The 25,596-nt window shown below is 40.0% G+C and overlaps 1 protein-coding gene across 2 annotated transcripts in view; it reads left to right on the top strand.

The window, feature by feature from the left end:
- ITGBL1 (integrin subunit beta like 1) overlaps positions 1-25,596 on the top strand; it is a gene marked incomplete at both ends in the record, with an annotated part of 197,497 nt that overhangs the window by 164,635 nt on the left and 7,266 nt on the right. For both annotated transcript variants that reach the window (XM_079722095.1, XM_079722094.1), the window contains 2 exons: positions 9,345-9,461; positions 24,565-24,711. In XM_079722095.1, coding sequence (XP_079578221.1) covers positions 9,345-9,461; positions 24,565-24,711 — 264 coding nt within the window. The remainder of the gene's footprint in view (positions 1-9,344; positions 9,462-24,564; positions 24,712-25,596) is intronic.

Below are 25,596 nucleotides of genomic sequence, written 5' to 3'. Positions count from 1 at the left end.
TTGATGATTTATGAATCAAATTCTGTGAATACATCTGCGACACTTTAGAGATCATTTAGTTCAATAGCATAGTGTAACAATATGTGAGAAGAGAACAGATAGCAATCTCTGAAAAGCAAAAGTGACTAGTCCAGGCAAGATAGAACCACTTATTGAAAAATCAACCTTTCCCCACTGTACTGTGATGTCATCTCTGTCATAAATAAAGTGACCTTATATTGCATGGGTCTTTTCCCAGTGTTTTCATTCTCTTCCATTTGTCTATTTGTCTAATATTTTACCAGCAATACACTCTTAAATGCTATAACTTTATAGTATGTGTTAAAATCTGGTATTGTAATTTCTCCACCCACTTTTCTCTGACAACAATGCTTTGGCTATTTTTGTCCCTCTGCATTTACATACCATTATATCCAATTGAGTCCATTACAGCACTATTGGAAGTCTTATCTATGACCTCTTAAAATATTACTTCTGCTCCATCCTGTCTTTTTTTCTGGGTACCCAATTAGATGCTTTGGATATTATTTCATGTCCAGTGTATTTCTTAAGCTTTTTTTATTCATTCTTTTTGTTTTCTATGCTTCAGTCTGGATATTTTCTACTGACCTATCTTCCAGTTTACTAAGCCTCTTTTCTCCTGTGTCTAATTTGCCACTGACTCTCTTTATTCAATTTTTAATTTCAGTAACAGTATTTTTAAATTCAGAATTTCTACTTCCTTTTTTATAGGTGATTCTCTGAATAATTTCTCCATTTAGTAATATAGTTTTTGAATATATTAATCATAGTTATTTTAAAGTCCATTACTGACAATTCTAGTTTGGTCACCTGTATCATTTTTGGACCTTTTTGTATTGTCTATTTTTCTCTTTCCTTTTTAGTCATTCTGTCTTGTCTATTGATATAACTATTTTTTAAATTGGGTATAAATATTGTTTAATAAAATTGGTAGAGTTTTGTGAATGATGTTATCTTCCATGAAGAGATAATTTACAATTTACTTTTTGTCTGGCAGACATATGTACAAAGGCAGATAACCTCAATCCAATCAGGCATTAAAATGATTTCTAAAGTGAAAACCTGGGATGTTTATGTTATGTTTATCAATGCCCTCCTTCTCAAAGGTCCCTGAGTTCCAAGTACTGTCTTTCCAACCAGATGAAAAAACCAAAAGCTCTGTTTAGTTTATTCATCTTTTAGATGTGGCTTTCTGCTTAATGCTTTATCCTCTTGCCCTAAAAAGTTTCAGGCTTGACAAATGCATGAAGGGGATTATTTGTGTATTGGGTAGAACTCACTACCCTCTGGTTCCTTTTTCTCTAGGATCTTGGCCACTTAAATCCAGGCTGCCTTAGGAGGCTTTTTTTTTTTTTTTTTTTTTTTTTTGGCAGTATGTGGGCCTCTCACTGTTGTGGCCTCTCCCATTGTGGAGCACAGGCTCCAGATGCGCAGGCTCAGCAGCCATGGCTCACGGGCCTAGTTGCTCCGCGGCATGTGGGATCTTCCCGGACCGGGGCACGAACCCGTGTCCCCTGCATCGGCAGGCGGACTCTCAACCACTGCGCCACCAGGGAAGCCCAGGAGGCTTTGACTTATATATTGATGTTTTGCTAGTCAAAAATTATTTCTGAGGCTAGAGACAAAACGGAGATAGGACTTTCAGGTGCCATAGGAGTTTGTTGAAAAATAATGTCAGAATAAAATACCTTTTAAAGAAGTAGCATTACTTAGTACAGAAACCATAAGTTATCTGAAATATATTGTTGGCAGAGCAAAAAAGGAAGTAGACATTCATATTGAGGGAGAAACAGATTAGCTGTGAAAAAATGGTATATTACTTCCAATTATATAAAATTATAATATGTGGTTCTATTTGTGGAAGCCTTTTACTCTTCAAGTTATACATTTATTTATTTTTTTCTTAAAGTTTAAACACTGTGCCACAAACAAATATCACAGTGGTACTTAGGAAATCCAAACAGTAATACTTAAAAAAATATATTTCTGTTTTGGTGTCTTTAAAGTTACTTATTAAGTAGGTATTCCCAATTTTGAAAATTTTAAAATAGAAAAGTTTAGTTATTTTCTAAGATTATAGAGCATATAAGTGGTGGATATTAAATTCTATCTTAGGTCTTTCTGAATCCAGAGCACAAACTCTTAACTCTTATCAAAGACTGCCTTCTTGACTTCAGTTCCTTCAGTGATGGAAGCTTACTCCCTACCATGGCAGCACATTCCATAATGGACTACTCTGATGTGTATAATGTTATTTATTACAGTATTAAACTCTGTTTCCCTGTAACTCTTACCTATTAATCCTGAATATGTTAAGTGTGCTATAAAATGACAAAGTTAAAGCGAGTTCACTATAGCCTTATATTTTAAGTTTATTGAATTTCTGACATTTTTGACTACATGATTCCCAGGCTCTGCATATATTTGACACTGCTTTATTGAAAAAAATGGGCTTAAATCCTGAATATGACGTTAAAGGATATTTTCCAAAAGTGAATGTAAAACACGTGGCTAAGTGTATATATAATTATTGACAAGACTTTATTTTTTAAAAAACATTTAGCTGCATAGATAAATTATGTTTAGAATTTTACTTGCATATTTTTAAAATTTAAAATATTTTTATTTTGAGATACTTTTGATCTTAGAAGACTTAAGAATAGTACAAAGAACTTTTTTTACATGAGCCATTTGAGGATAAGTTGCTCACATGGAGTTACAATAGCTTCAAATTTAAATGTACATATACTCATATATTCTGATATATGTATACACTTACATATATACTCAATGTTCTTTCTAATGTTTTATGATTTGGGAAAACTAATATTGGTAGATTCAGAAATAAAGAATAATTAAAAAATAAGTTAGGAGAAAATATTGCTTTATGGTATATTTTTTCTTCATTTTAAAAGATTAGCTTGTTGTTGATGGAAATGTATTATTTATTGTTAGATGGATTTCATTGTTCAATTTGTAAAGTAAATTCTCTCATTATCCCTGATGTGGGAAGAATGTCCACACTTGTTTCAAATCAATTTAATTAGCACTCCTGAAATGTGTATTAAGGAAGTGATATATTCACTCACACTTTTGAATGTTTTAAAGTAACAGAACCAAGCAAGAATTTAAAAGTGATTAAGGCCTGATTCTACCTTATCCCTTTTTTGCCCAAATATAGTTTATCTTCAAGAAACTTTCTATAGAAACGTTTCTCTGTATCAAATCTTTCACTGGTAAATAGCATTTGTTGTCTGTTTCTATCTGTGACATTTGTCCCATAGAGTCTTTCATGGTGAATTACAATTGCATGTGTTTATTTATGCCCTATGGAATCAATAATTCAATACCAGGCCTAGGCCTGGATGTGATAGGACTTTTGTTTGCAGAATCCCAAAACCTTGTTTCTGAAGCAAGGTACTGCCCACTGTCCAGTCAATGGGTTTATCAGGTACAAAGAACGAGATTCTTATTCTAATTTATATTGACTCATTCAGGATGGGCCACATTGATTAATTACTTAATTGATTAATTACCTAAGCTCCACATTTCCAACCTCATTCTTTCTCTGATTTTTTAACCTCGGGTCTATCGCATAGTTTCTGAGTTATATTAGTAAACAAGTATGATATTGCTACCTAATTCATAAAATTTTTGTTAGAAATAAATGAATTGAGTAATTTTAGTTATTGTTATAGAAACTAATCTTAAGGTTGAAATAACGAGATACTCTTACTTAGAGGTCTAATAGACTTCCTCTGTGAAGTTCTGCTCAATACCTTGGAAAACCTTTAGAAAAAAGTGAAGCCTGCTACTCCCATATCCCAGTTTCAATTTTAGACACTCTAAGGGCAAACAACAGAAAACTATATCAGTACAACATTTGCTTAAATGTCTTATTTCCTCACAAAGGTCTGTGATTGATTACTTTAATCCTTGTATACTAAGAAAACACAAACAGAAGGAATGACATTTATCCATGTTTTAAAAAAGTTACGAGCATCTCTTCCTTGGCTAGCAAATATAGTGTCAAAGTGTGGCTTGAATTATAAGAAGTCTCACTGCTCATTTTGAAATGGAAGGTGAAAGTTGCCTCTTCACTTTCAAATGTCTGATGGAAGATTACTTTATTCTCACACACAAAATATTTGTACTTAGATGAAATGGTACAGAATATTATAGTTCTGAAGTGTTTAATTCCTTCTCATAGAAATTTCAAGGGAACTTCGGGTGCATTTGGCAGGAGCTTTTCCTAGTACAATCAGGTTGCTATGGTAAACCTATTATTTTAGGCAAAGGAGGACTCTGTTAGTAAAGTGCTAATCTCTTTTTTGTTTTATGTGAGCCTCTAATTACTCTCCAAATATTGAGCATGTACTGAAAGTGTGGTTTTGCCCTTTTAAAAAGTGGAAGAAAATAAGGTTGTAGAGAGTGTACCTTCTGTTCCCAGGCTAGCAGGTGCATTTGATGATATGGTGTTCTTCTTAAATAATCTCATTCTGGATCAGGAAATACAGTTGGTTTATTTTTTTTTAGAGAAATAGAATCAGAAAGTAAAGGAATGGATTTTATGTGAGTTACTGAAATTCAAGCCCCCCAATATGTTTTTTTAATTATAAAAATATAAATAATAATATCTATTATTTATGGACCACTTACTATGTGTCAGGTCCTGTCCTATGTACTTGATATGTATGATAATATTTAGCCTAACCAAAACCTTATGTGATCAGTTTTATTATTATCCCCATCCTGTAGCTGCAATAAATGAGGTTTAACTTAGTCTTCCAAAGAATCACATTTAACATTGGATGTGCCAGGATTAAAATACAGATTTATTTAAAATCAGAGCCCATTCTTTTAACTGAATCTTACGTTAAAATTTTTCTTTCTTCTTTGCCTGATTAACATTTAACAAACACTTTAAGACTCATTCCGACTTCACCTTTTCCAGGAACCTTTTGTAACCCTATAGGACGTGTGTGCTCATGTACTTTACCTGTATTCCCTCTACTATTAAAAGTTTTTAAATGTCTATCTTAATTTTGTATCTCTCCAGCATTTATTGTTTGTAGATTTTTTGATGATGGCCATGCTGACCGGTGTGAGGTGATACCTCACTGTGGTTTTGATTTGCATTTCTCTAATGGTTAGTGATGTCGAGCATCTTTACATGCATTTTTTGGCTATCTGTATATCTTCTTTGGAGAAATGCCTATTTAGGTCTTCTGCCCATTTTTGGATTGGGTTGTTTGTTTTTTTGATATTGAGCCGCATGAGCTGCTTGTATATTTTAGAGATTAATCCTTTGTCAGTTATTTCGTTTGCAAATATTTTCTCCCATTCTGAGGCTTGTGTTTGCTACTACCTCAGCAGAGAACTTTGCTGGCTGCTAATAGGTTACAAATCAGCCTGGACCATAAATAGATCACTATTTATGGTAGGGTTCAGGCATGTATTTATTTTGTATAATGTGTGCATTCACTGATCTACTAATGGTGTGAACCAAGTACTGTGGGATCAGAGAGAAGGAACAAATCCTCCAGGTGACCAAACAGGGATGGCAAGGAAGGGTTTATAGAGGATTTCAGATTTAAACTCGCTATTGAGCAGTAGGTCGAATTTTATAGAGAAAGTTGTAGAGTGCATGGCAGAGAGAAGAAATGGAGCACAAAACGAAGTCTCTGAACATGAGTGCACTGTGATTGTTGGATATAAGCTTAGGAATATGAGTTGGGTCTTGTGTAGAAAGCCCTGTTGAGAAATTTGATCTCTGCCTTAAAGATCATGTGGGACCATCACGGGAAGGGGAGTTACATCATCATAGCTATGTTTTAAGAAATTAGATTTTATGAAATTTGAAATTGAAAGGAGAAGAATGGTTAATTAAAAGAAGGAAGGAATCAAGTATGTCGTCAAGTTTTTTCAAGACCCAGTGACAGATTAAATGAATAGCGACCTTCTCCGGGATAAAAGAATCCAGGAAAAGGAGTAAGTTTGTGAATAAAGGTGATGAATTTGCTGTGGAATGTATTTCATTGATGTAACTGTGGAAAACACAAATGAAGGTATTCAGGTGATTGGAAATGCCTTTGCATTCCAGGGAGAAACGTCTTATTCTAAATTCAAGTTCTTCCATTAAAGCTCATGCTTTGTGTCAAAGTTACCAAACTATTTACATGTGATTATTATTTAGTGCATCTGTTCAATAAATATTGGTTTAAACATTATGAGGACACATGAGAAGTGCAGTTAATTCTGGTGTTTTTGTGAAGATGAGTGATTAGGAGGGTGCAAGTGTCATGGATTTGGTGGAATTTACTTTGGATCTTAAAGGATGAGCGGAAATTTACCTGGCAGGTCTATGTCCTGGTAGTGAATGGAGTGAAGTTGTGAAATGAGACAGCAAAATAATGCCCTTTAAAATGTGGACCACATGAAGAATTTACTCTTCTTTACCTTTCTATCTGTGACAAATTAGCCTTTCTTGATGCTTAATGCTTTGCCATCCCATCAGAATCTACTTTATCCTATAAACTAAATTAGAGCTACATACATAAAGTTAATTCAGCTAATATTTGCCTTAACATATTTTTAAAACACCAACAGATACATGGCCTAAAAAATGAATTGCAAAATGGTTAATTATTGTGTGATATTTTAAACAGATGCTTGAATTACAATCTGTCAGGGAAAAAGGTACCTAGGACCATATATTAACACTTTACTATCCAACTGTATAAAAGGGGGGGGGGGATAAATTGGGAGATTGGGAGAAATAGAAGACCCCATCCAGAATGAAAACAGTGAAATGGAGATATTTAAACACATATGCCAGTAGTTAGTTCATCCTTTTCAAAGAAGCCAATAATACATATTCAGAAACTTCCTGTATGCCTCAAAATGCTAATAAAATGGTCAGCATAAATACATATGCCCTCAAACTTAAAAAGTGTTGTTTTCTTGGTAACTGGGAGTGGATTACCTGTCAGGAATGATGTGGTTGAAGTTTCCCACATCTGTCCGCCATGGACTAGTTAACCATACAGGGCCACACTGCTGATGGTCCTATATTTTGCCTCTCTCCACAATCTGGATCGTTGTTGTCCTTCACACATCTACCTATGAGAGAACCAGCGTGTTTATGCACAGGAGGAGATTAACCAGGCCTCAGAAAATCTGGGTTCTAGCACCAACATTGCTTATGTCTACTTTGCTTGCCTTAAGCACGTCATTTAGCCTCAGCATACTTGAGTTTCCTCATCTATTAAATAAACTGCAGAAAGTCATGAATCCTCCTGACATTTTATAGCAAATAAACACGTGCTGGTATATCTTTCCAGGGAGAGATCTGGGGTCTACCAGTCAGAGTTCTTTATTTTTTTTGTGGTACGTGGGCCTCTCACTGTTGTGGCCTCTCCCGTTGCAGAGCACAGGCTCCGGAAGTGCAGGCTCAGCGGCCATGGCTCACGGGCCCAGCCGCTCCGCGGCATGTGGGATCCTCTCGGACCGGGGCACGAACCCGCGTCCCCTCCATTGTCAGGCGGACTCTCAACCACTGTGCCACCAGGGAAGTCCCACCACTCAGAGTTCTTGATTGTGTACAACAGAAACCGAGGTCATTAACTGGGATGAAAAGTCATTTTATTAGAAGAGTTTAGGCTCAGAACACAAGCTTGGACAATCAGCTCACGCAGCACCCCAGCGAAGCAAGGCACTGCCGAGGACCAGCCCCTGCAGCCATCACTTTTGAACTTCAGCCTCTGTGTGCCGAGCTCTACTACCCCTGGATGCTCACTGCTGTGCTGTTACACTTGGCATTCTGCCACAGCCCTGTGCCTTGCTTTCACCCTCATGAATCCAAGCCCCGGCCAAGAGCGTCTGGCTTGTCTCTGTTCTGTCTGCCAGTCCATAGGAAGAGGGGGTATCACTGGGGAAAGAGGAGGGGCTCTGACTCCTGCTGAACTTGGCACTGCCTCCAAGTTGGCGGAGAGATGGGTTGAAGGGTGGCCAGAACAACATTATCTATCGCCATATCTTCCACTGGATTCTCAAAGGGATCATAACCCCGCCATTTCTGCCACAAAAGATTATGAGTCACTGCATTAGATTATCATCTTTAGTTACAACTCTGAAATTATATGATTCTAAATACTAATTTTTCTTTCTTCCATCATATCCCAGCTCAGAATTTCTTTAACGAGACACAAATGCAGCAACAGAGTGACTAACAACATTGCAGGGTCAGCCCTGAAGTATCTTATGATCATTTCAGTGGGTGTGTAATTATGATGGTTGGGATAATGACAGAGAGTAACAGATGTCTCGGAGTAGTCACTCAGCTGAATTTCCGGCAAACCAGTACCAATTCCTCAGAAAAAAGAAATGTACTTTCTCATACAGCCTCCTGGTGCTGCATTATGAGGATATTAAGATACAATATGGCTTAATGTTTAGATGCACAAACTTTAAGTGTAATGAGAATGGATATAAATTTTGAATCTATCCCTTAAGAACTGGTTCACCCGGGAAAGTAACTTGGCCTCAGTACGTCTCCATATCCTGTTTAGTAAAATGACAGTGATAATGCTAGTCAATGTGTGGTATTATGACAACAAAATGACAGAATTGAAGGAATTATAGTGTTTGAGGCATAGTTACAGCTCCAGAAATAATGACAAAAGACATAAAGATAAATAGTTAAGAAATCCCCAAACTATGAACCAAACTCATTCCAAAACATGTTTATATTTTTCAACTTTAAGTCAAGGATAATAAGATATTTAGGGCATGCACTCAGACATGTGTTCCATGTTGAAATGACTTCTATGAACTCAAAAATGGATGCCAAATCATCACTAAAATATCAGGTTGAAATGTACCTGTGAACATTTTTGTTTCTGATGTGGCAGACAGACCCACACTAAAAATATTTTTTAAATGACCACATTATGGCAAATTATGTCAAAATATATAAAATTGACTCAGTTATGTTAAATGGTCTCATCATAAGTGGAATATGAAATACCCAGAGAGTTTAATAGTTGGATTATTCTTCAAAAATGAATGAAACAGAAAGTGGAAAGTAGAAGATGGGAACAACATGAGCCAGGAGTTGTCACTTCAGCTCCCACCGACCTCCTTGGCATTTGTGCTTGACCTTCAGCTTAACCTTAGGGAGGTAGGAAAAGGTATTTGCTGAGCTATTATCAGCCACCGACTAGAACTGGTCCAGGAAGTCTAATAGGATGCTTGCTTCCTTTCAAAGCCTTCCTGATTCTGTGAGCCTCCTACTGAGTGCACTCTGCCTTTGTGTTTTGCAGGTAAGTGTGAGTGTGGCGAATGCACTTGCTACCCTCCGGGAGGCGGCAGGGTATATGGCAAGACGTGTGAGTGTGATGATCGCCGCTGCGAAGACTTGGACGGCGTGGTCTGTGGAGGTGAGCAATTCTCACAGCCCTCTGCTCTCTACCTGCAGCCTGCTTCACTTGCCTTTCTTATCCTACTTCTCCTTTTTTTTAAAAAAAAATTCTGTTAAAAAGAAGATAAACAAAATCAATACACAATTAGACCTAAAAGCAATATACCGTTAGGTTGGTAAGGACCTTGGACTCTTGATTTAATCCACGTGTATGTATGTGAAAGGATAAAGCATGCTATTGATAAAAGATGGTGGAGACTAAACCAAGTCCTCTGAAGACATTGAAAGGGTTTGCTTCAACCAGTTTACAGTTTTGATTACTGATAAAAACGGATCGGGGAAGTAAGTATCACCTGAGACTTGGAAAATAAAGCAGTAAGACTATATTCAAAGTTAATTACACAATCACCAGAGATATACACTCAGTTTCCATGATGGCTCTGAGACCCCAAAACGAACTTACTGAAGTAATAAACCGTGCAAAGGAAGAATGAGACAGATGGAGGGTCGTCACGAAGGTTAGCACAGCAGAAAGGAGAGTCCCAGGGGTAGAATGTTGCCAGTGTCCACCTGAGCTTCATCCAGGGGAGGAAATGGGGGTCACCAGGGTTCTAGTTCAGTCTTGCAAAGCTCCGTATTGTAGAGAGGGTGCATGCCAATTGCGGTTCCTCCCAGGTTTCCAGGACAATTGAGGTGAACTGGACGTGGAATCACACTAAAAGAATATAACTCTATCTCTTTAAGATAATTATCATAATGCAGTTGGGCACTGTTATTGGGGAAAAAGCCTGCACATGTACGTACAAGTGATGGAAGGCTGGCACACCACCCGCCTCTATCATCTCTCTGACCTCCATGTATATCTATCTAGCTACTCTCTCTCTAACCAACTATAAAACACTTGGAATTTGATCAAAAATATTTTCTTCTTTCCTTTCTCTGTGAGCCAAGGGAAAAGGCCCTTTTTAATAACTGTTGGGCCGGGTGGTTTATCTCTCGCAGTTCCCATGACAGACATCCTCAGAGATAGTTCCTGCTTTTCTCATTTCACAAATGGAAAAGTGAATGAGGTTTGAGGTGTTAATGTCCCATCACTGAAAAGCGCCAGACTCAGGGTTGCAGCTGTGGAGTTCAGTTCACAGATCTCTCTCTAAACTACAATTTCCCCCAGAGTGATATCCCACTGTTTTGACTTTATGTCAATATTATTTTTAGTTTAGATTCTCTTTTCACTCGTGTTAGTTGTCAGACATATCTAAACAGATTATAGTCCTTTTTATTGTTGTTGTTAAGTACTTGACATTTTACAAACCTGTCATATCTACATACCCATTAAATGACCAGTCCCCCCTTCCCCCAGTGAATCTCTCTTCCTCTCTCTCTTTGGGGAGGAAACCAAAGATGAAAGCAAATCTATATATCTGCTTGTTAGAAGAGATCAAATGTTTACTAGTTAAGTGAGAAAGCATCTCACAAAGTGATAATTTTTTAGACTAATTCTTGACTCTGCATGTCTACACTCTGGATTTGTCCATTGACTGAGAGTCCTCTGTGTTCCAGAGGGACCTGACTCCCATTAGCCAAACTAGTAAAAGACCAATGTACAACCCAGAACACCAATTACTTGATATACAATCAGAAATATAATTGCCCCAGAGACTAGAATTATTTTTGTAGAGAAACTCTATGAGAAGTAAGAATCTGAGATAAGGATTTGGATGCAAGTCCTTGGAAAGGGGAAGGAGTTTCTGGTAGGAGAGTGGGAAAGTGTGGCATGGAGGAGGAGCAGCCGATTAAGACTGTGCTGTCAACCCAGTTACTGCTGTGGTCAACTGGAGCTTCATCCCAGCACAGAGGATGGAACTCTAGGAGCCCGAGTAAAACACACAATTCTTATATCATCAGTCATTGGTTGAGGATTGCTTCTAGGAGACATTAACTGCCAGGCCACATCCAGCATGCCTCACAGGTACAGGATCAGAGCAGGCTTCTGCAGCTGGAGAAAACCTCGGGGCAGAGAACCCAGGGGGTGCCAAGTGAAAGTCATCATAACAGAAAGGATGACGTTGCTGGGAGACTCCTGCAGCTGCCAGAATACACGTGCGGAAGGACCGCAACTCTCATGCCGGGTGGTCTATCCTCTGGATAGTGCAGCTTCTCATTCTTTACCACCGTCTAGATTTTCCTACCGACAATCCATCCTCTCTTTGATTGGATACAGGATGGGGCACAGTAGACTAAGCAGTAGCTGGAGACAGGCTAATATATCTTATCCTCCTGGTAGAGCCTTGGCTACGATTTGGGAGATCCTTGCTTACACAGTTAGAGATTAATTCTTAGATGTTGATCTTCCCAAATATAGATGATATTGAAACATAATTATCAGAGCACAAACGTGTTTTCAAGGTTGGAAAAACTTTGCTGCTTCTCCTGTGTCGGCTAGCAGCCAACAAATATTAGTACAATAGTAATCAGATAAGCAAAGCATCTTTGATCACTATAATTGGATGGATTCTATTGGTGTTTCTTCTTAAATTTTAGCAACCAGGTCTAGGAAATCACCTATGCATTTTAATTTTATATTTTAGATTGTATTAAAGACATTTTACTGACTGAAAGATCTTGGAACATTTTTCAAGTAGGTAAAGGAAACTCACCTTGGAAATTTTTCTTGAAAATATTTTGTGTTGTTATTCTTAAATTTCACTTTGACATACAGATAATGTCCTTGAGAGATTTAGGGTTAAGATAATACCAGTAATTTCATTTTTTTTTTTTTTTTGGCTGCATTGGGTCTTCATTTCTGTGCGTGGGCTTTCCCTAGTTGCAGCAAGTGGGGGCTACTCTTCGATGCGGTGCATGGGCTTCTCATTGTGGTGGCTTCTCTTTGTTGCGGAGCATGGGCTCTAGGCATGTGGGCTTCAGTAGTTGTGGCGCGCGGGCTCAGTAGTTGTGGCTCGCGGGCTCTAAAGTGCAGGCTCAGTAGTTGCGGCACACGGGTTTAGCTGCTCCGCGGCATGTGGAATCTTCCCGGACCAGGGCTTGAACCCATGTCCCCTGCATTGGCAGGTAGATTCTTACCACTGCGCCACCAGGGAAGTCCAATACCAATAATTTAACAGATTGTCTGTAGGTAACAACGATTGGCTTCACTTACCTTCTCCTGCTTCATCTGAGCTCTGCAGCCCAGTTGACAGCCTGGAGCCTTAAATTCTGCCACAGGTTCTGCACTAGGGCCTATGCACACATCTGTACACATTCCAGTGTGTAGTTTTTTGTGACTCTTTACTCTGATGGTCAGTCCTATTGCTTGGAGGGGGATAGTTCCAGGAAGGAGAGGGAGAGAGATGTCCCCATCCGTGGTCAGCTCATGTGTATCTGAAGTGACGTGTAGCTAGAAAAGCTGCACATAGTTTACAGTCCATACTGATGCTCTGTTAGTGTTCCTCGACAAGATAAGTCTAGTCTTGATATTCATGGTGGCTGTGGTCTATAAAGTTGTCTTGAACAGGGATTTGGCAAATACTGACTCACTGCTCCTGAGGGAAATACAGGACTAGCTAGGTTCCTGCCTCTGTTTGCAGCATTTTTATCAACAAATCAATACATAACCTTGTTTTATGTGTGTGTCTTGTAAAGACATATTGTGTCATATGTAGTTGATTTATTAACATTGAACTCGGCCAACAGCCCTATAACTCATGCCTGAATGAAGATTATTTGGCTCATGGATTTTCTCCGTAAGGCACATCGCAGACTATTTTGCACTTAGGGACACTGGATAGCACTTCAGCACTGTACTTGGGGGCCATCTAAAAACATTGAAATCACCAACAAAAAGCACAAAAATGCAAAATGTACAGCACCAAGTATATTGGGAAAAGGACACTTGTTTACAGCGTAAGAGCTGAACAAAGAAGGCAGAGTGTGACCTTCTTTGATCTTTGCTGGGAATGTGAACCTCAGGCAACTCAATTTTTTCACCATTCGGTCTGTGTTCTCAAATGACCTGGAAAGCTTCTCGAGTGTTGATTTCAGGGATACAAATAAATTTTAGCGAGTAGGCAAGTTATCAAATACGAAATCTTCGAATAGTGAAGATCAACTGTAATTCATGTTCTCACTGGAAACATCACCTCCCACGTGAGTTTTGCACTTGGCCTCCAGTTATGATTTAAGACAGTTCATCAAGGTACTGTGATTTTTAATTCCTCTATTTTCTGAGCACTGCTTTATGGAAGGAATTATTTGAGCCTTGGCTATTATAGCCTTGAATTTCATTTATGTCTCAGCTGTTCTCTGGACAGAAATTACAAGAAACATGCCATTAATTAACAAGTTTGAACGTACAGTAATTTCAGTATTAAAGTATACGACATAGTAAACCCGCTGATAAGGGGATCACAAGTTCCTTTCACAAACATTTATGTAAATGTACTTAACTATTTAGAAATGTAAATGGCAACATAGTTCAGTAGTTAAGACTACAGACATGAGGCTTTCTTGGTTCCAACCTTGACTCTGCCACTTACTCCCCATATGACCTGAGGCAATTTACATAAGACCCATTTCTCACCTATACAAGATGATTATAATGTATGTCTCTTGTAGGGTTATTGTGAGATTAAGTGAGTTAATGTGTATAAAGTACTTAGCACATATGTCATATGTATATACATTAGATATTATCATTAGTGTTATATACATAGAGAGAGAGTGATAGACATAACCACTCAGGTGGAATTTTATGCTGTGGATTCCAGTAAACTCTGTGCAACACAGAACAGAGCTCCACGTTTGCTTTTTAATTCCTTTTGTAACCACAGTTTATTCAGAACTGTGACTGTCCTGTCTTCAATTTTGGGCGGCATAGATGAATTCTCGTCTGTTCTTTTTACATAGTGCAGTTTCTATCCTCACACTTGACACTGAGCTACCAAATCAAAGTGGCCATATGCATCTCAGAAGTATTTTTAGTGGCTCTTACTCAGCAGGGCACCTTCCATGGAGAAGCTTCTCATGGGTTTGCAAGCAGGGAGGAGCACAGGTAAGAAAACACTGGCCGATAGGGCTTGAGTAAGAACATGCATCGCCAAAGTTTCTATATTTCTCAGTCTATCTGAAAATATCCATTATAATAAGAACATCTCTTCTTATTTAATAATATCCTATCATGTAATAATTAAATCAGCAAATACTCATTGCATACTTACTTCGTGTAAAGCCCAGCACTGCCCCTCAAACACAAGCATGTCCTTAAATATTTTTGATCTCCTTGATGCCTTTACCTCTGACCTGTATGTCTGCGTTCCTCTTGGTTCAATCTTCAACCCATAGAAACTTGCTCTGTCTCCCACCATTCTGTTTAACCGACTCCATGGGGTTTTTCATAATTCTTAGTTGCCCAAATCCGGGGTGCCGTTCAGGTCTCATTCTATGTGACCGCTTTTCAGTGTAGAGCTGTGGTTACTCTACTCAGAATCCCCCTTGACATGGTCTCCTGGACCTCAGAAACACCTTCCCCCTGTTTCTTCTCTCACTTCTCTCAAAATCACTTGATCTTTTTTTCTTGCTCATCTCTCAGAGCTTACTAATAAATCTTAGCATTTCCCTAGAAATGGCCTTTGCATGTCTTTTCTGCTCACTGTTTACTGTCCTCGAGTAATCTCCGCTTCTTTCTTCCTCTTTTATCTTGAGGTCAGTGTCTGCCAAGATGATTTCTTAGCATCATTCCCTCCTGGCTTCATACTCTTCAAATTCGAATTAAATATTTCCAATGTGGAAATTCCTCCACAGTCTGCATGGTTGAAACTGAAGTAATCGTTTATTTTTTTCTTTAATTCAAGAAATATTTGTTGAGCTCCAGCTCAAACAGCTCAAAAACTGTTTGCCAGCCCTGGAGATTCAGTGGTGAATCTATTGGAGTTGATGATTATGCTTAAAGGGTAACATCGAGAAAGGAAAGATAATGAGGCGGATGGTCTGAAAGGAGAAGCACTAGTTCAATGGAAACGTACATGATAGGGGCTTTGACATAGACTGGAGGCTATGGAAGGCTTTGCTAATGCCTTCATATCTGGTAAAAATGATATGCATGATATGTGCTTGACATGTATTAATCAGCTAAGCATCATGACCACCATACTTGGTAATTGAATGCATAGAATGTAGCCAGGTGAGGAGAGATGGGTGGGACCCAGGAGTCACAGAACAAAGTGTGCCGAGGCATATGCAGGAAGGGAGGGTGACATGTTCAAGGGTTTTTTGAGAACTGGAGAGAAACCCTGTGTGATAGATGAGAATGCAAAGGGGAGCGGGGTATGACAGATTTTGTAAATTGTGTTAATGATTTGGGGCTTTACTCAAGCGATGATCGGAAGCCATACAAGGGGTTTACACAAGACAACAGCGTTATCACTCTGTTTAAAAAGTACCTCTGGCTGCCGGGTGAAGTTTGGATTGCTGGGAGGAGTGTGTATTTGTGGGGTTGGTGGGTGAACGTGGATTTAGGAGATGCATCCTAGTGAGAGATGAATGTGGTTTAGCTAGATGGAGGATGGTAAAGATGGAAAAACTTGGATGTATTGGAGACAGTATTAGAAATAATATGGACAACAGGCTAACGAAACCCTTTACTTTGCTGCAAGAGACTCTGACCCTCTGTTAACCTCCCCACTCCAGCTCCCTGGAAACAGATGAAGATGGTAGATGCCAATGTTACCAGGCAACGTTGCTCATGGTAATGTGAACTATGATCGATACATTTCAACTAGATTAGGAGGGGTTGTGAATGAACTGTGAATGTCTTATGGGAATGCCATTGTTTTTGGCTTCCATGAGTGCTGTGACTCTGCCACCAGGCATGTCCCTTGCGGGTTTTCTGGAAGCTATGCTTAAGGAATAATGAGAAGAGATTTTGGGCTCCTATGGGGCATAAGACTTCTAAGCCAGAGAAGCCTCAACATCTGTGCGATATGGAGTTCATTGAAGTGTCCATCTCCAAAACAGGACAAAAAAATACATCTGTTTTAGATTTCTTGATTCACCAGCTACAGAATGTTTTGGAAGGAAGTTGGCATCATACGAATCAGCAGTTCTGTGCCTTGAGGAAGGAATGGCAGCTACTTTGTTTAAAGCATTTGGTCTCCCCATGATGTGGCAGCCAGTGGGGGACGAATCTCACTACGAGGAGTGTGTGAAACACATTAACATCACCCCTCTGGTATAGCTTCTGAGAACAAAATTGACATCACGAATTTGGGTAATATTCTCAGTTCACTGCCAGACACCGAGCCATAGTGTCTGTGGCCTTCCACCTGGAGGGACGGACAAGAAGCACGTATCTAATGTGTGGCCAGAGATCAAAATGCGGGTCCCTGGCTCCAAAGCAGGGACTCCCTGAGCACTTTAGCAAACAAGGAATAAGTAAAACCAAAAATAACTGTAAACCTACCTAATCAGTGGGCTCATGAGAACTAAGCCAATGATGTTTATCCACCTTCTCAACAATAACACTGAAAGTGATTAAACCAATTCTGTGAGGCTGGGATAAATTAGCAAGTGTACCTGAAGGTGAATGTAAGCAATTACATAATTTTAAGCAGTTCAGTTTTGATTGCACCAAAATTACAACCTGAAAATGAGGGTCATGACAGGGACTGTCAAAGAGAAAGTCAATAGGAAGTAAGACCATGCCTCGCTTACTTACTGGTAAGTCATGTTCAATGATCATAGACCACATGTGGATCTTCTCAAAACATCCCTATTAACAATAAAAATTTTATGTGACCTACAACTGCATGGATTTTTAAAATCAGATGTCACTACTGAAAGAAAAACACACTTCGTCCAGAGACGTAGTCCCTAAGATGTATTCATTTTTAGGGTACTTGATTTTAAGATTTCATAAGGAAAATATATCTACATGTTGGCTCATGTGTGTTTTAATTGTTTTGAATTAATATAAGCTAAACCAGAGATCTCCCTCTTGTACTCCATATACCCAGGGTGAGACTAAGAAGTGGACTGGTTATTGCTTTTCTCTGCTTTGTCCTCTCTGCTCCTGAAATGAGACTATGAGTACAATTTAAGAAACAAGAAGGGATAATGAAGAGCCACCTCTTAATTATACAGTCAGTTCACATTTCATCTCTTCAGGGAGTTCTTTGGTTTGTAGCTGCAATTTGAAGAAGATCAGGCAGCCTGAGAGTATGAGTGCAGTGACCACTACCCCCTTCCCAGGCATTGCTGGAATTCTCACACTGAGGAAGGTTCAGACCACTCACTCAGGCCACGCCTTTCTTAGCTGGACAATGTGGGTAGCAGTGTGGTTATCTCCAAATTACCTCTTAAAATCACAAACCTCTTTCCTGAGTTTGTAAGTGTACCAGTGTTGGGATGCACCCTGCAGGCCTATAAACTTTATAGTTGCCCAACCTGGAGACCGAAGAAAGAGACATCAGTCGTTTACCGGGCAGGGGATCTTACAAGTCTGCAGCAAAAGGTCCTGGAGTGACACCGCACCATTTATGGTAGAGAGCAGGACATGGCAGCAATCTTTGCTACTCCAGGGAGGAGGAGGTTACCATTTATGGGGGGAACTGATGTCAGGTTGGCTCATCAGCTACCAGGGAAACCAGTGGCTGGGGCAAGGGACAAGTACATAAACAGTATGTTTATTAAGCCTATAATTAAGAGGATTGGGTGGTCAAGTGAGTGAAGCAGGGACTGGTCGAGCAGGGGATGTACAGAGGGCAGGGGCGCAGCCATCCTGAATGGCCTCACCACACAACCAGTTAGGACCGTGTTCAGCTACAAGCCTGCAGATTGTCACTTCAGGGATGGATGGATGGTGAGGTAACTACCTGAGAGCCGTCAGAGTCCCACACACCTTCTCTCTTCATTTCCTCTCTGCCCTTCGAGTATGACTTTTGTGGTCACGCTCCTTGAAAATCTCCCATTGTGCTCATCTTCCAGGAAAGAAAAAAGGGAAAATAGGACAAAGGGCAAAGGGCAAAGGATAACATGCTAGCTGAGTCTGTCCCATTTTCTTTGGAAGACAATAGCTTTCCTGGAAACCTCACCCAAGAGATTTTCTCTTATATCTCACTTATTAGAGCTAAGTCCTAGGGGCACTTCTAGGTCAAAAAGCCTGAGTAATCAAATATTTTCCAGATGAACTATTATCACCTCTCTGAAAAAAATGAGGCTTCCCCTAGTATTAACAAGGGGAAAAGAGTATTGGGCAGGCAATATGCAGTATCTGATGCAATTAGATACCTTTATGTGTCAGTTTCCTAATTGAGAACCATCACTGCAGTGTATTGAGGAAGTGTGTCTCGGAGCCCATGGATTCATTGGAAATGTCATTGTCTAGAGCATCACTGTTCAATAGAATTTTCAAAGATGATAAGAATGTTCCACATCTGCCTTATTCAATACAGTAGCCACTGGCCACATATGGCTGTTGAACACTTGAAATGTGACTAGTGCAACTGAGAAACTGAATTTTAAATTTTACTGAATGTTAATAAATGTAAATAGTCACATCGACTAGTGATTACTACATTGGACAACACCTATCCAGAGCATTCTTGGTGAATAATTTGGTGTGGGGGAAGGGAAGAGAATAGGAAAAAAATTTCTGTTGCTCGAGGGGAGTGCCAGATGCCAGGAGGTAAGTGTCTGGGAGAGGATGAATGGCACTGGAAATGAAAATTGAATGGAAAATTGCTCACCTGTATGAAGAGTTGGGAAGTCACCTGAAGACAGATTTAGTGGACTTCAAATGATTCATTAGGCTGGTTCTCTCTACAGGTTCATTCTTGAATGATCTATCATATACTTATTATACACAGGTAACCTCACTGTGGACTCTACCACCAAGCAGAGATGTTGTTCTCACTGAATGGTGTTTATAGATGATTCTCCCAGTTCTGCTACCCCTGGATGTTCCACTCATAGGCCTAAGAGACAACTTAGTAGGGTTGGTCTGGCAAAAGTTGACTGAAACTACTCTTATGACCTTTATGGTCTTTTTTTTGTTAACTCCAATTTTCAGGACCATTCTACTCAATAGGCCTGCTGTATGGAATATGCTCCTTGTCGTCTTACAAGACAACATGGTCATCTCATTTTTCTTCTTCTTGACTGGATGATGCTATTTGTCTGGCTTCTCCCCTCTACCCTACCCTAAATATTGGAGTTTCTCAAGACTTATTTCTCCCTAGGTGGGCTCATTCACTTCTAAAGCTTTAAATGCCATCTCCTTTTGGAAACTCCAACACATACAGACCTAGCTCCAACCTGTCCTCAAACGCCGAGTTTGTGTCAGCTGCTTACTTGGCCTCTCCTTGGTTGTCTTAAGAGTATCTCAGACACACAAGGTTCAAAATGGAACTGATTTTCTGCCCTCAACCTCTCCCTCCTGCAGCTTCCATATCTATTAAGATAGCATCGTTATTCACAGGATTTCTTGAGTCAGAAAACTAGTCCTTTCTTTCTCTCACCTGCCACGTACAATCCAGCAGCAACTTCCATGGGTACCCCCATAAAGGTAGATCTCCAGCCACTTCTCCCCATTTGCACTACCACCACCCTGCTTGAAGCCTGCATCACCTTTCACTTGGACTCTGCAATACTCTCTCACTTTCCCCATCCTCACTTCCTCCCAACACACCTTAATTTCTCCCATCCAGTTGCCAAAATGAATTTGCAAACCATAAATTAAAACACATCCCTCTCTTGCATAACACCTTTCTATGATTTCCCCTTCCTCCTGGAATAAAATGTAGATGCCTTACCAAGAACAGATAATTTTCTATGTTCTCATTCCTAAATATTTCTCCAACTTTATTATTTTTTCATTTTTTCTTACTCATTACTCTTCAAATACATTGGCCTTTTTTTCACTGCCTATAACATGTGATGCTCTTTCTTATTCTGAGAATCTTCATTAGCTTTTCCAGAACGTTAGCTATCTGGCTCTTTCTCAGCTGCTGGGTGTCAGAGAGCTGGCCACTCCAGTTAATAATGTTCTCTCTGCTGAATCTACCAACACCCTCCTTAATTCTTCCATAGCTCAAGTGTATTTGTTTCCTCATTGTTATTTGTTTTCTCCCCTGGTAGCCTATAAGCCCATGAGAGTAAAGCTAGTAAAATGCCTAGTACATAATAAAAAGTTCTTGAGTGGATGACTAAATTATTAGAGTTTATAAAGAAGATATTATTGAAAGCTTTAAAAAACATTTTTTAAGTAAAGAGAAGTCATGTAAATAGCAAAGCAAAACATTTAAATACCAATGCATTTTGACCATTGTCTGGGCTAGATGCCAACTTAACTTTGTGGAAGGATGTGATAAATGAGCTAATAAGTGAAAAACAATCTCCTATTTCCTTGCATATAAATTTTATATTAAATTACTTGTGGTGAGACGTCATTTAATCATTCTCAATGAGATCCTAAATCAAAGGCAGAATGTCTTTCTCTGCCATAGAGATTAAATTATTCCAATTATGTCAAATGATGGTAATTCTTACTAACCCAGGGCTCGTAAGAAGCATAAACATTTGAAAAGTCCATAGCTGGATGGTATTGATGCTAAAAAGCTCTCTTTCTCTTCCTCCTCCTCCTTCTTCCTTTTGTATCACACATTATCTGCCTCCAAAGGTGGATAACTTGGATAACTTGTTTTGAACTTCTAAAGTAGGCTTCACTTTAAGTGGACTTTTGTTTTATTGGAGAAGTCAAGATAGAATCAGTTTTCATAACAATTCATTGAGTATATAACTCTTACACAGATTTGCTAACTTCATTCCACTCTAAGGCCATAGAAATAAAACAGAGCCATCTAAGAACAGTCTGTTGACTTTGAAGGACAGTTTATTAACCAGATGACCTGTAAACATGTCCTGTATTCAGTTTATGGTTGTCAGTTGGGATTTGTGGGAAAAAATAAGAAGGGGATTTTGTTGAAAAATAACCTTACTCTACAAGTGTTTTTTGAGGATCCACTATGTCTAAGGCAATGCTTGGCACTCTGAAGACTATAGTGATGGATCAGAAGTGATTCCTACTATCAGAGAATTCAGTCAAGTAATGGGTCTATCTGATACATAACTGCATATTATGAGGTAGAAGATAAAAATGTTACACAAGAGGTGAAAAATAAGATAGTATAGAAATTCAGAGGAGGGGAAGATGAATTCCACTTGGGGATATTAGAAAAATCTTCCAGAGGTGTAGTCACTTTCCCTGAGTTTTGAAAATTAAGCAGGATCTGGTTGTGTAGAGTAGAAGGCATGGATTCCCGTCTCACCAAAGTCATGAAGTCTGGAAAACACCGGAACTATGTCGGGAAAGATGAGTGGGTCAGGAAGTGTATGAAGGGGAGAAGAAGTAAGGTTGGAGAAGCAGCTGGGAATCTACTTCAGGAACCTAAGACATAAGGAAGGTTAAAGTAGGTGAACTTCATCCCATAAGCATTAGGGAGTCACACAGTCCTAGATCTCAAGGCTGTGATGTGAGTAGAGTCATGGGAAGTTGAGAGTGAGAATATTGGAGAAAGACGTGATAGAAGGTTTCTCAAAGGTTTCTGATGGTGATAGGAGTGGAAATTTTGAGGTTGTTTAAACAGGATCTGGCAGCTCTTTGGATGAGGGAAGTGAGAGAGAGTCAAGTATGATCTGAATCATCTTGAACTGGTTGGCTAGAAGGAGAGTTGGGCTGTTAAAAGAGATGGGTGATACAGAAGCGTAGCTTTTGGAAAGAAAATTATACATGCAGGTCTCGATGTATCAATTTCTGATGCTAGTAGAATATGAAGTATGGAATCACGGGAGAGGAATTTCAGAGAGATTGAGGGGCTGGAGATAGAGCCCTGTAATCATTGTGCTTATCTGAAATCCTATGATGAATTTTTCAAGAGAGAGATGGTAGAGAGATAAGAGAAGATGATTAAGGATAGACAATCAGGGGATTCCTACATTAATCGGGTGAGACAAAAAGTAGAGGAAAAAGTAGACGAAGGAGGAGGGTTGAAAGGGTCAGGAAAGTCCAATGTCATGAAAACCAATATAGGAGAGACTTCTTAAGAAGAAAGTGCCCACGAACGTCAAATGTATACCTTCATACTATGCAGCAGGTTAAAAAGACAGGAATTAAGAAAAGGCTCCTACGTGTCTCAGATTGATAGTCATTGTTTATTTTCCAAAATGAAATATACAGTCAGTGTGACGTGGAAAACGAGGGGACATTGAAATTAGAGAAAACTGGAGTCGGGTTCTGATCCTGTATGGTTGAGTTGTGTGATTTGAGGAAAAATTACTTAATCTCTCTGAGCCTTAGTTTCCTGACTGTAAAATGGTGATAATGCTCAACTCAGAGGGCTGTAGTGAGATGCAGTTCAATAAATCAGCATATGGACAAAAAGAGGTCGGCAGAAATAGGTCTGTTCATCCAGGTGTCTTTTAAGTTTGCCTCCCATTTGCTTTCCATTCACTTCCAGATGGTCACGTGTTACAGAGAACTATCACTTGGGTCATGAGTACTTAGGTGTTTTAATCTTAACCATGAATTGCGAACAATTAAATATTGGCCACCAATCCCTCCTTGTGCAGAAAGGAGTGTAGGAAGAGGCAGATGGGAGAAATTTACTAGTGAAGATCCCGCCAGAGCAAATGGTCAAGGCAGAATGGTCTCAAAAGGTCCAGTGGGGTTGAGCAGTCTGAATGACGATTTGATATATCCCTGCAAGTAAGGCAGGGACCACCATACCCATCATATTTGATTTTGCATCCCCTGGTGCCTAGCAAAATGCACTGTTCATAGTAATGAGTAAAATTTTGCCAAACAAATAGCTGTTTTGTTTGTTCTCTTTGGAGAGATCTGGCTGTAAGGTGATGCACGTATAGAAAAAGAATCGAGCATTGATGGGAAGAAAGAGAAAGTAACATGGAAGATGATGCAACTGAATGGAGTGTTGGTGGCCAGAGACTAGTCAGATGTATATGCCAGTGTATAAGTGTCACAGATATAATGTTGCATACACACCAAAGATAAACATCCCCAAACCAGGAGCCAATGACAGAAACAAAAGGGAGGAAAAGATATGAGTCTAAGCCTCGTGCTGTTTTTAACTTCTATACAGCAATAGGGAGACACCATTACTTACACGTATATCTGTTCTTATTAGCAAGCAGAGGAGTGCAGGGAGAGCGTAATATACTACCAGATGCCATTTGTCTGGAGGTGAACCTTTGGTTTTTATTTGTAAGTGATAGGAGAGTAATCAATAAATGGGACAGGCAGTGATGACGTGACTAGCCGTGCAAATTGGTTTGGGTGTCAGGGCGTGCACAGTGAGGAAAAGCCTGAAGACTCCATCCTGATAAAAATGCAAATGGGATGCTTCCTTGGTGGCGCAGTGGTTGAGAGCCCGCCTGCTGATGCAGGGGACACGGGTTCGTGCCCCAGTCCGGGAAGACCCCACATGCCGCGGAGCGGCTGGGCCTGTGAGCCATGGCCGCTGAGCCTGTGCGTCTGGAGCCTGTGCTCCGCAACGGGAGAGGCCACAACAGTGAGAGGCCCGTGTACCGCAAAAAAAAAAAAAAAAGCAAATGGGGAGGTATCGTGTATCAAGAAAGGATGGTCACAGTCCTTTTTTTTTTTTTTTTTGCGGTACGCGGGCCTCTCACTGCTGTGGCCTCTCCCGTTGTGGAGCACAGGCTCCGGACGCACAGGCTCACCGGCCACGGCTCACGGACCCAGCCACTCCGCGGCATGTGGGGTCTTCCCAGACCGGGGCACGAACTTCCCTGCATCGGCAGGCGGACTCTCAACCACTGCGCCACCAGGGAAGCCCGGTCACAATCCATTTTAAATTGCTTTTCTCTTCTCTCTTGAATCCATCTCTGATGCGACATTCCAGAGGACTGTTTTCAGCCAGAACTCTGTTGCGAAGTTCTTTTAAACACTCACATGCCAAACTGTGCGTGAGGAGAAAGTGTGTTGGCTTGATAGGAAATGAGCTACTCTGGTTCACATATTTCTTTCCTAAAGACTGTGACTCGGCTGGCTCTCTGCCCATCTACTCCTCTCACCCCACCCTGTGGTTGCCTCGCAGGCCACGGCACGTGTTCCTGCGGTCGCTGCGTTTGCGGGCGAGGATGGTTCGGGAAGCTCTGCCAGCACCCGCGGAAGTGTAACCTGACGGAGGAACAGAGCAGGAGTCTGTGCGAATCGGCAGATGGCGTACTGTGCTCGGGGAAGGGTGAGTGTCCGCTGCAGCTCTGGACAGAATCCCTGTTCTGACACGTGGTTTACACGGCAGCAGGTACAACCAGCTTCTGCAGACTGCACTCTGCTGAACGCAGACCCCTCTGTCCTCTGCCCGGACCAGACTTTAAGCTTGGAATTTCTCCCATTCAAACGATAATGGAAATTAGTATCCAAAGGAGAGTCTCAAATATACCTGTGTGCTGCTTTCTTTAGTTGTAAATGAATTTGTGATAGAAACATGGGTTTATCTAAAGCTCCAGGGACTATAGCTCACATGCACACACCTCCTCTGCGTGTGTGGATCTAAATAAATGCCACTATAAATGAAAATGCCAGAGATAAAATAATTTTTAAAATTAAAAAAAAAGTTGCCAAATGAAGTTCAGGGCCTGAGAAAATGAATTGCATGAGGCAGGTTTCATGTGAAAAGATCCCTGGGCACTTGCTATGTTCAACGTCACTGCTGAATAAAAAGAATTGACGATTGTATAAAGAAAACCAACAAGATAGACTGGGCACTGAATGGGCCAAAAAGGCAAAAGGATAAGTTGATTGAATAGGAGCCACTAACTCAATCAAACATTTACCGCAGAAACAGATTCTAGAAGAAAAGCCACCCCACCAGTGCCCCTTCCCCCCACCCCCAAAAAGGGCAGAACAGGGTTTTTTTTTCCTGAGCAGAGAAAGAATACTAATTAATAGATTGAATTGTAACTATCTTGATGTTGATGCTTCTGTATAAATTCTCCAAGAGGCTTTAAAATCCTGCTCTCACAGTGCCTGTGGGCCCATCTAGGAGGCTGTCACGTTCCTCTTTGCTAGTGGCTAGGAAAACACCTAGGAAGATTCTGGAAGTGCACGGATTCTCACTAAATTT

This window comes from Hyperoodon ampullatus (assembly GCF_949752795.1).
Source record: "Hyperoodon ampullatus genome assembly, chromosome: 16".
NCBI lineage: Eukaryota > Metazoa > Chordata > Mammalia > Artiodactyla > Ziphiidae > Hyperoodon > Hyperoodon ampullatus.
The sequence above is the reverse complement of the archived record's forward strand: the minus strand, read 5'-3'. Positions and strand labels throughout refer to the sequence as shown.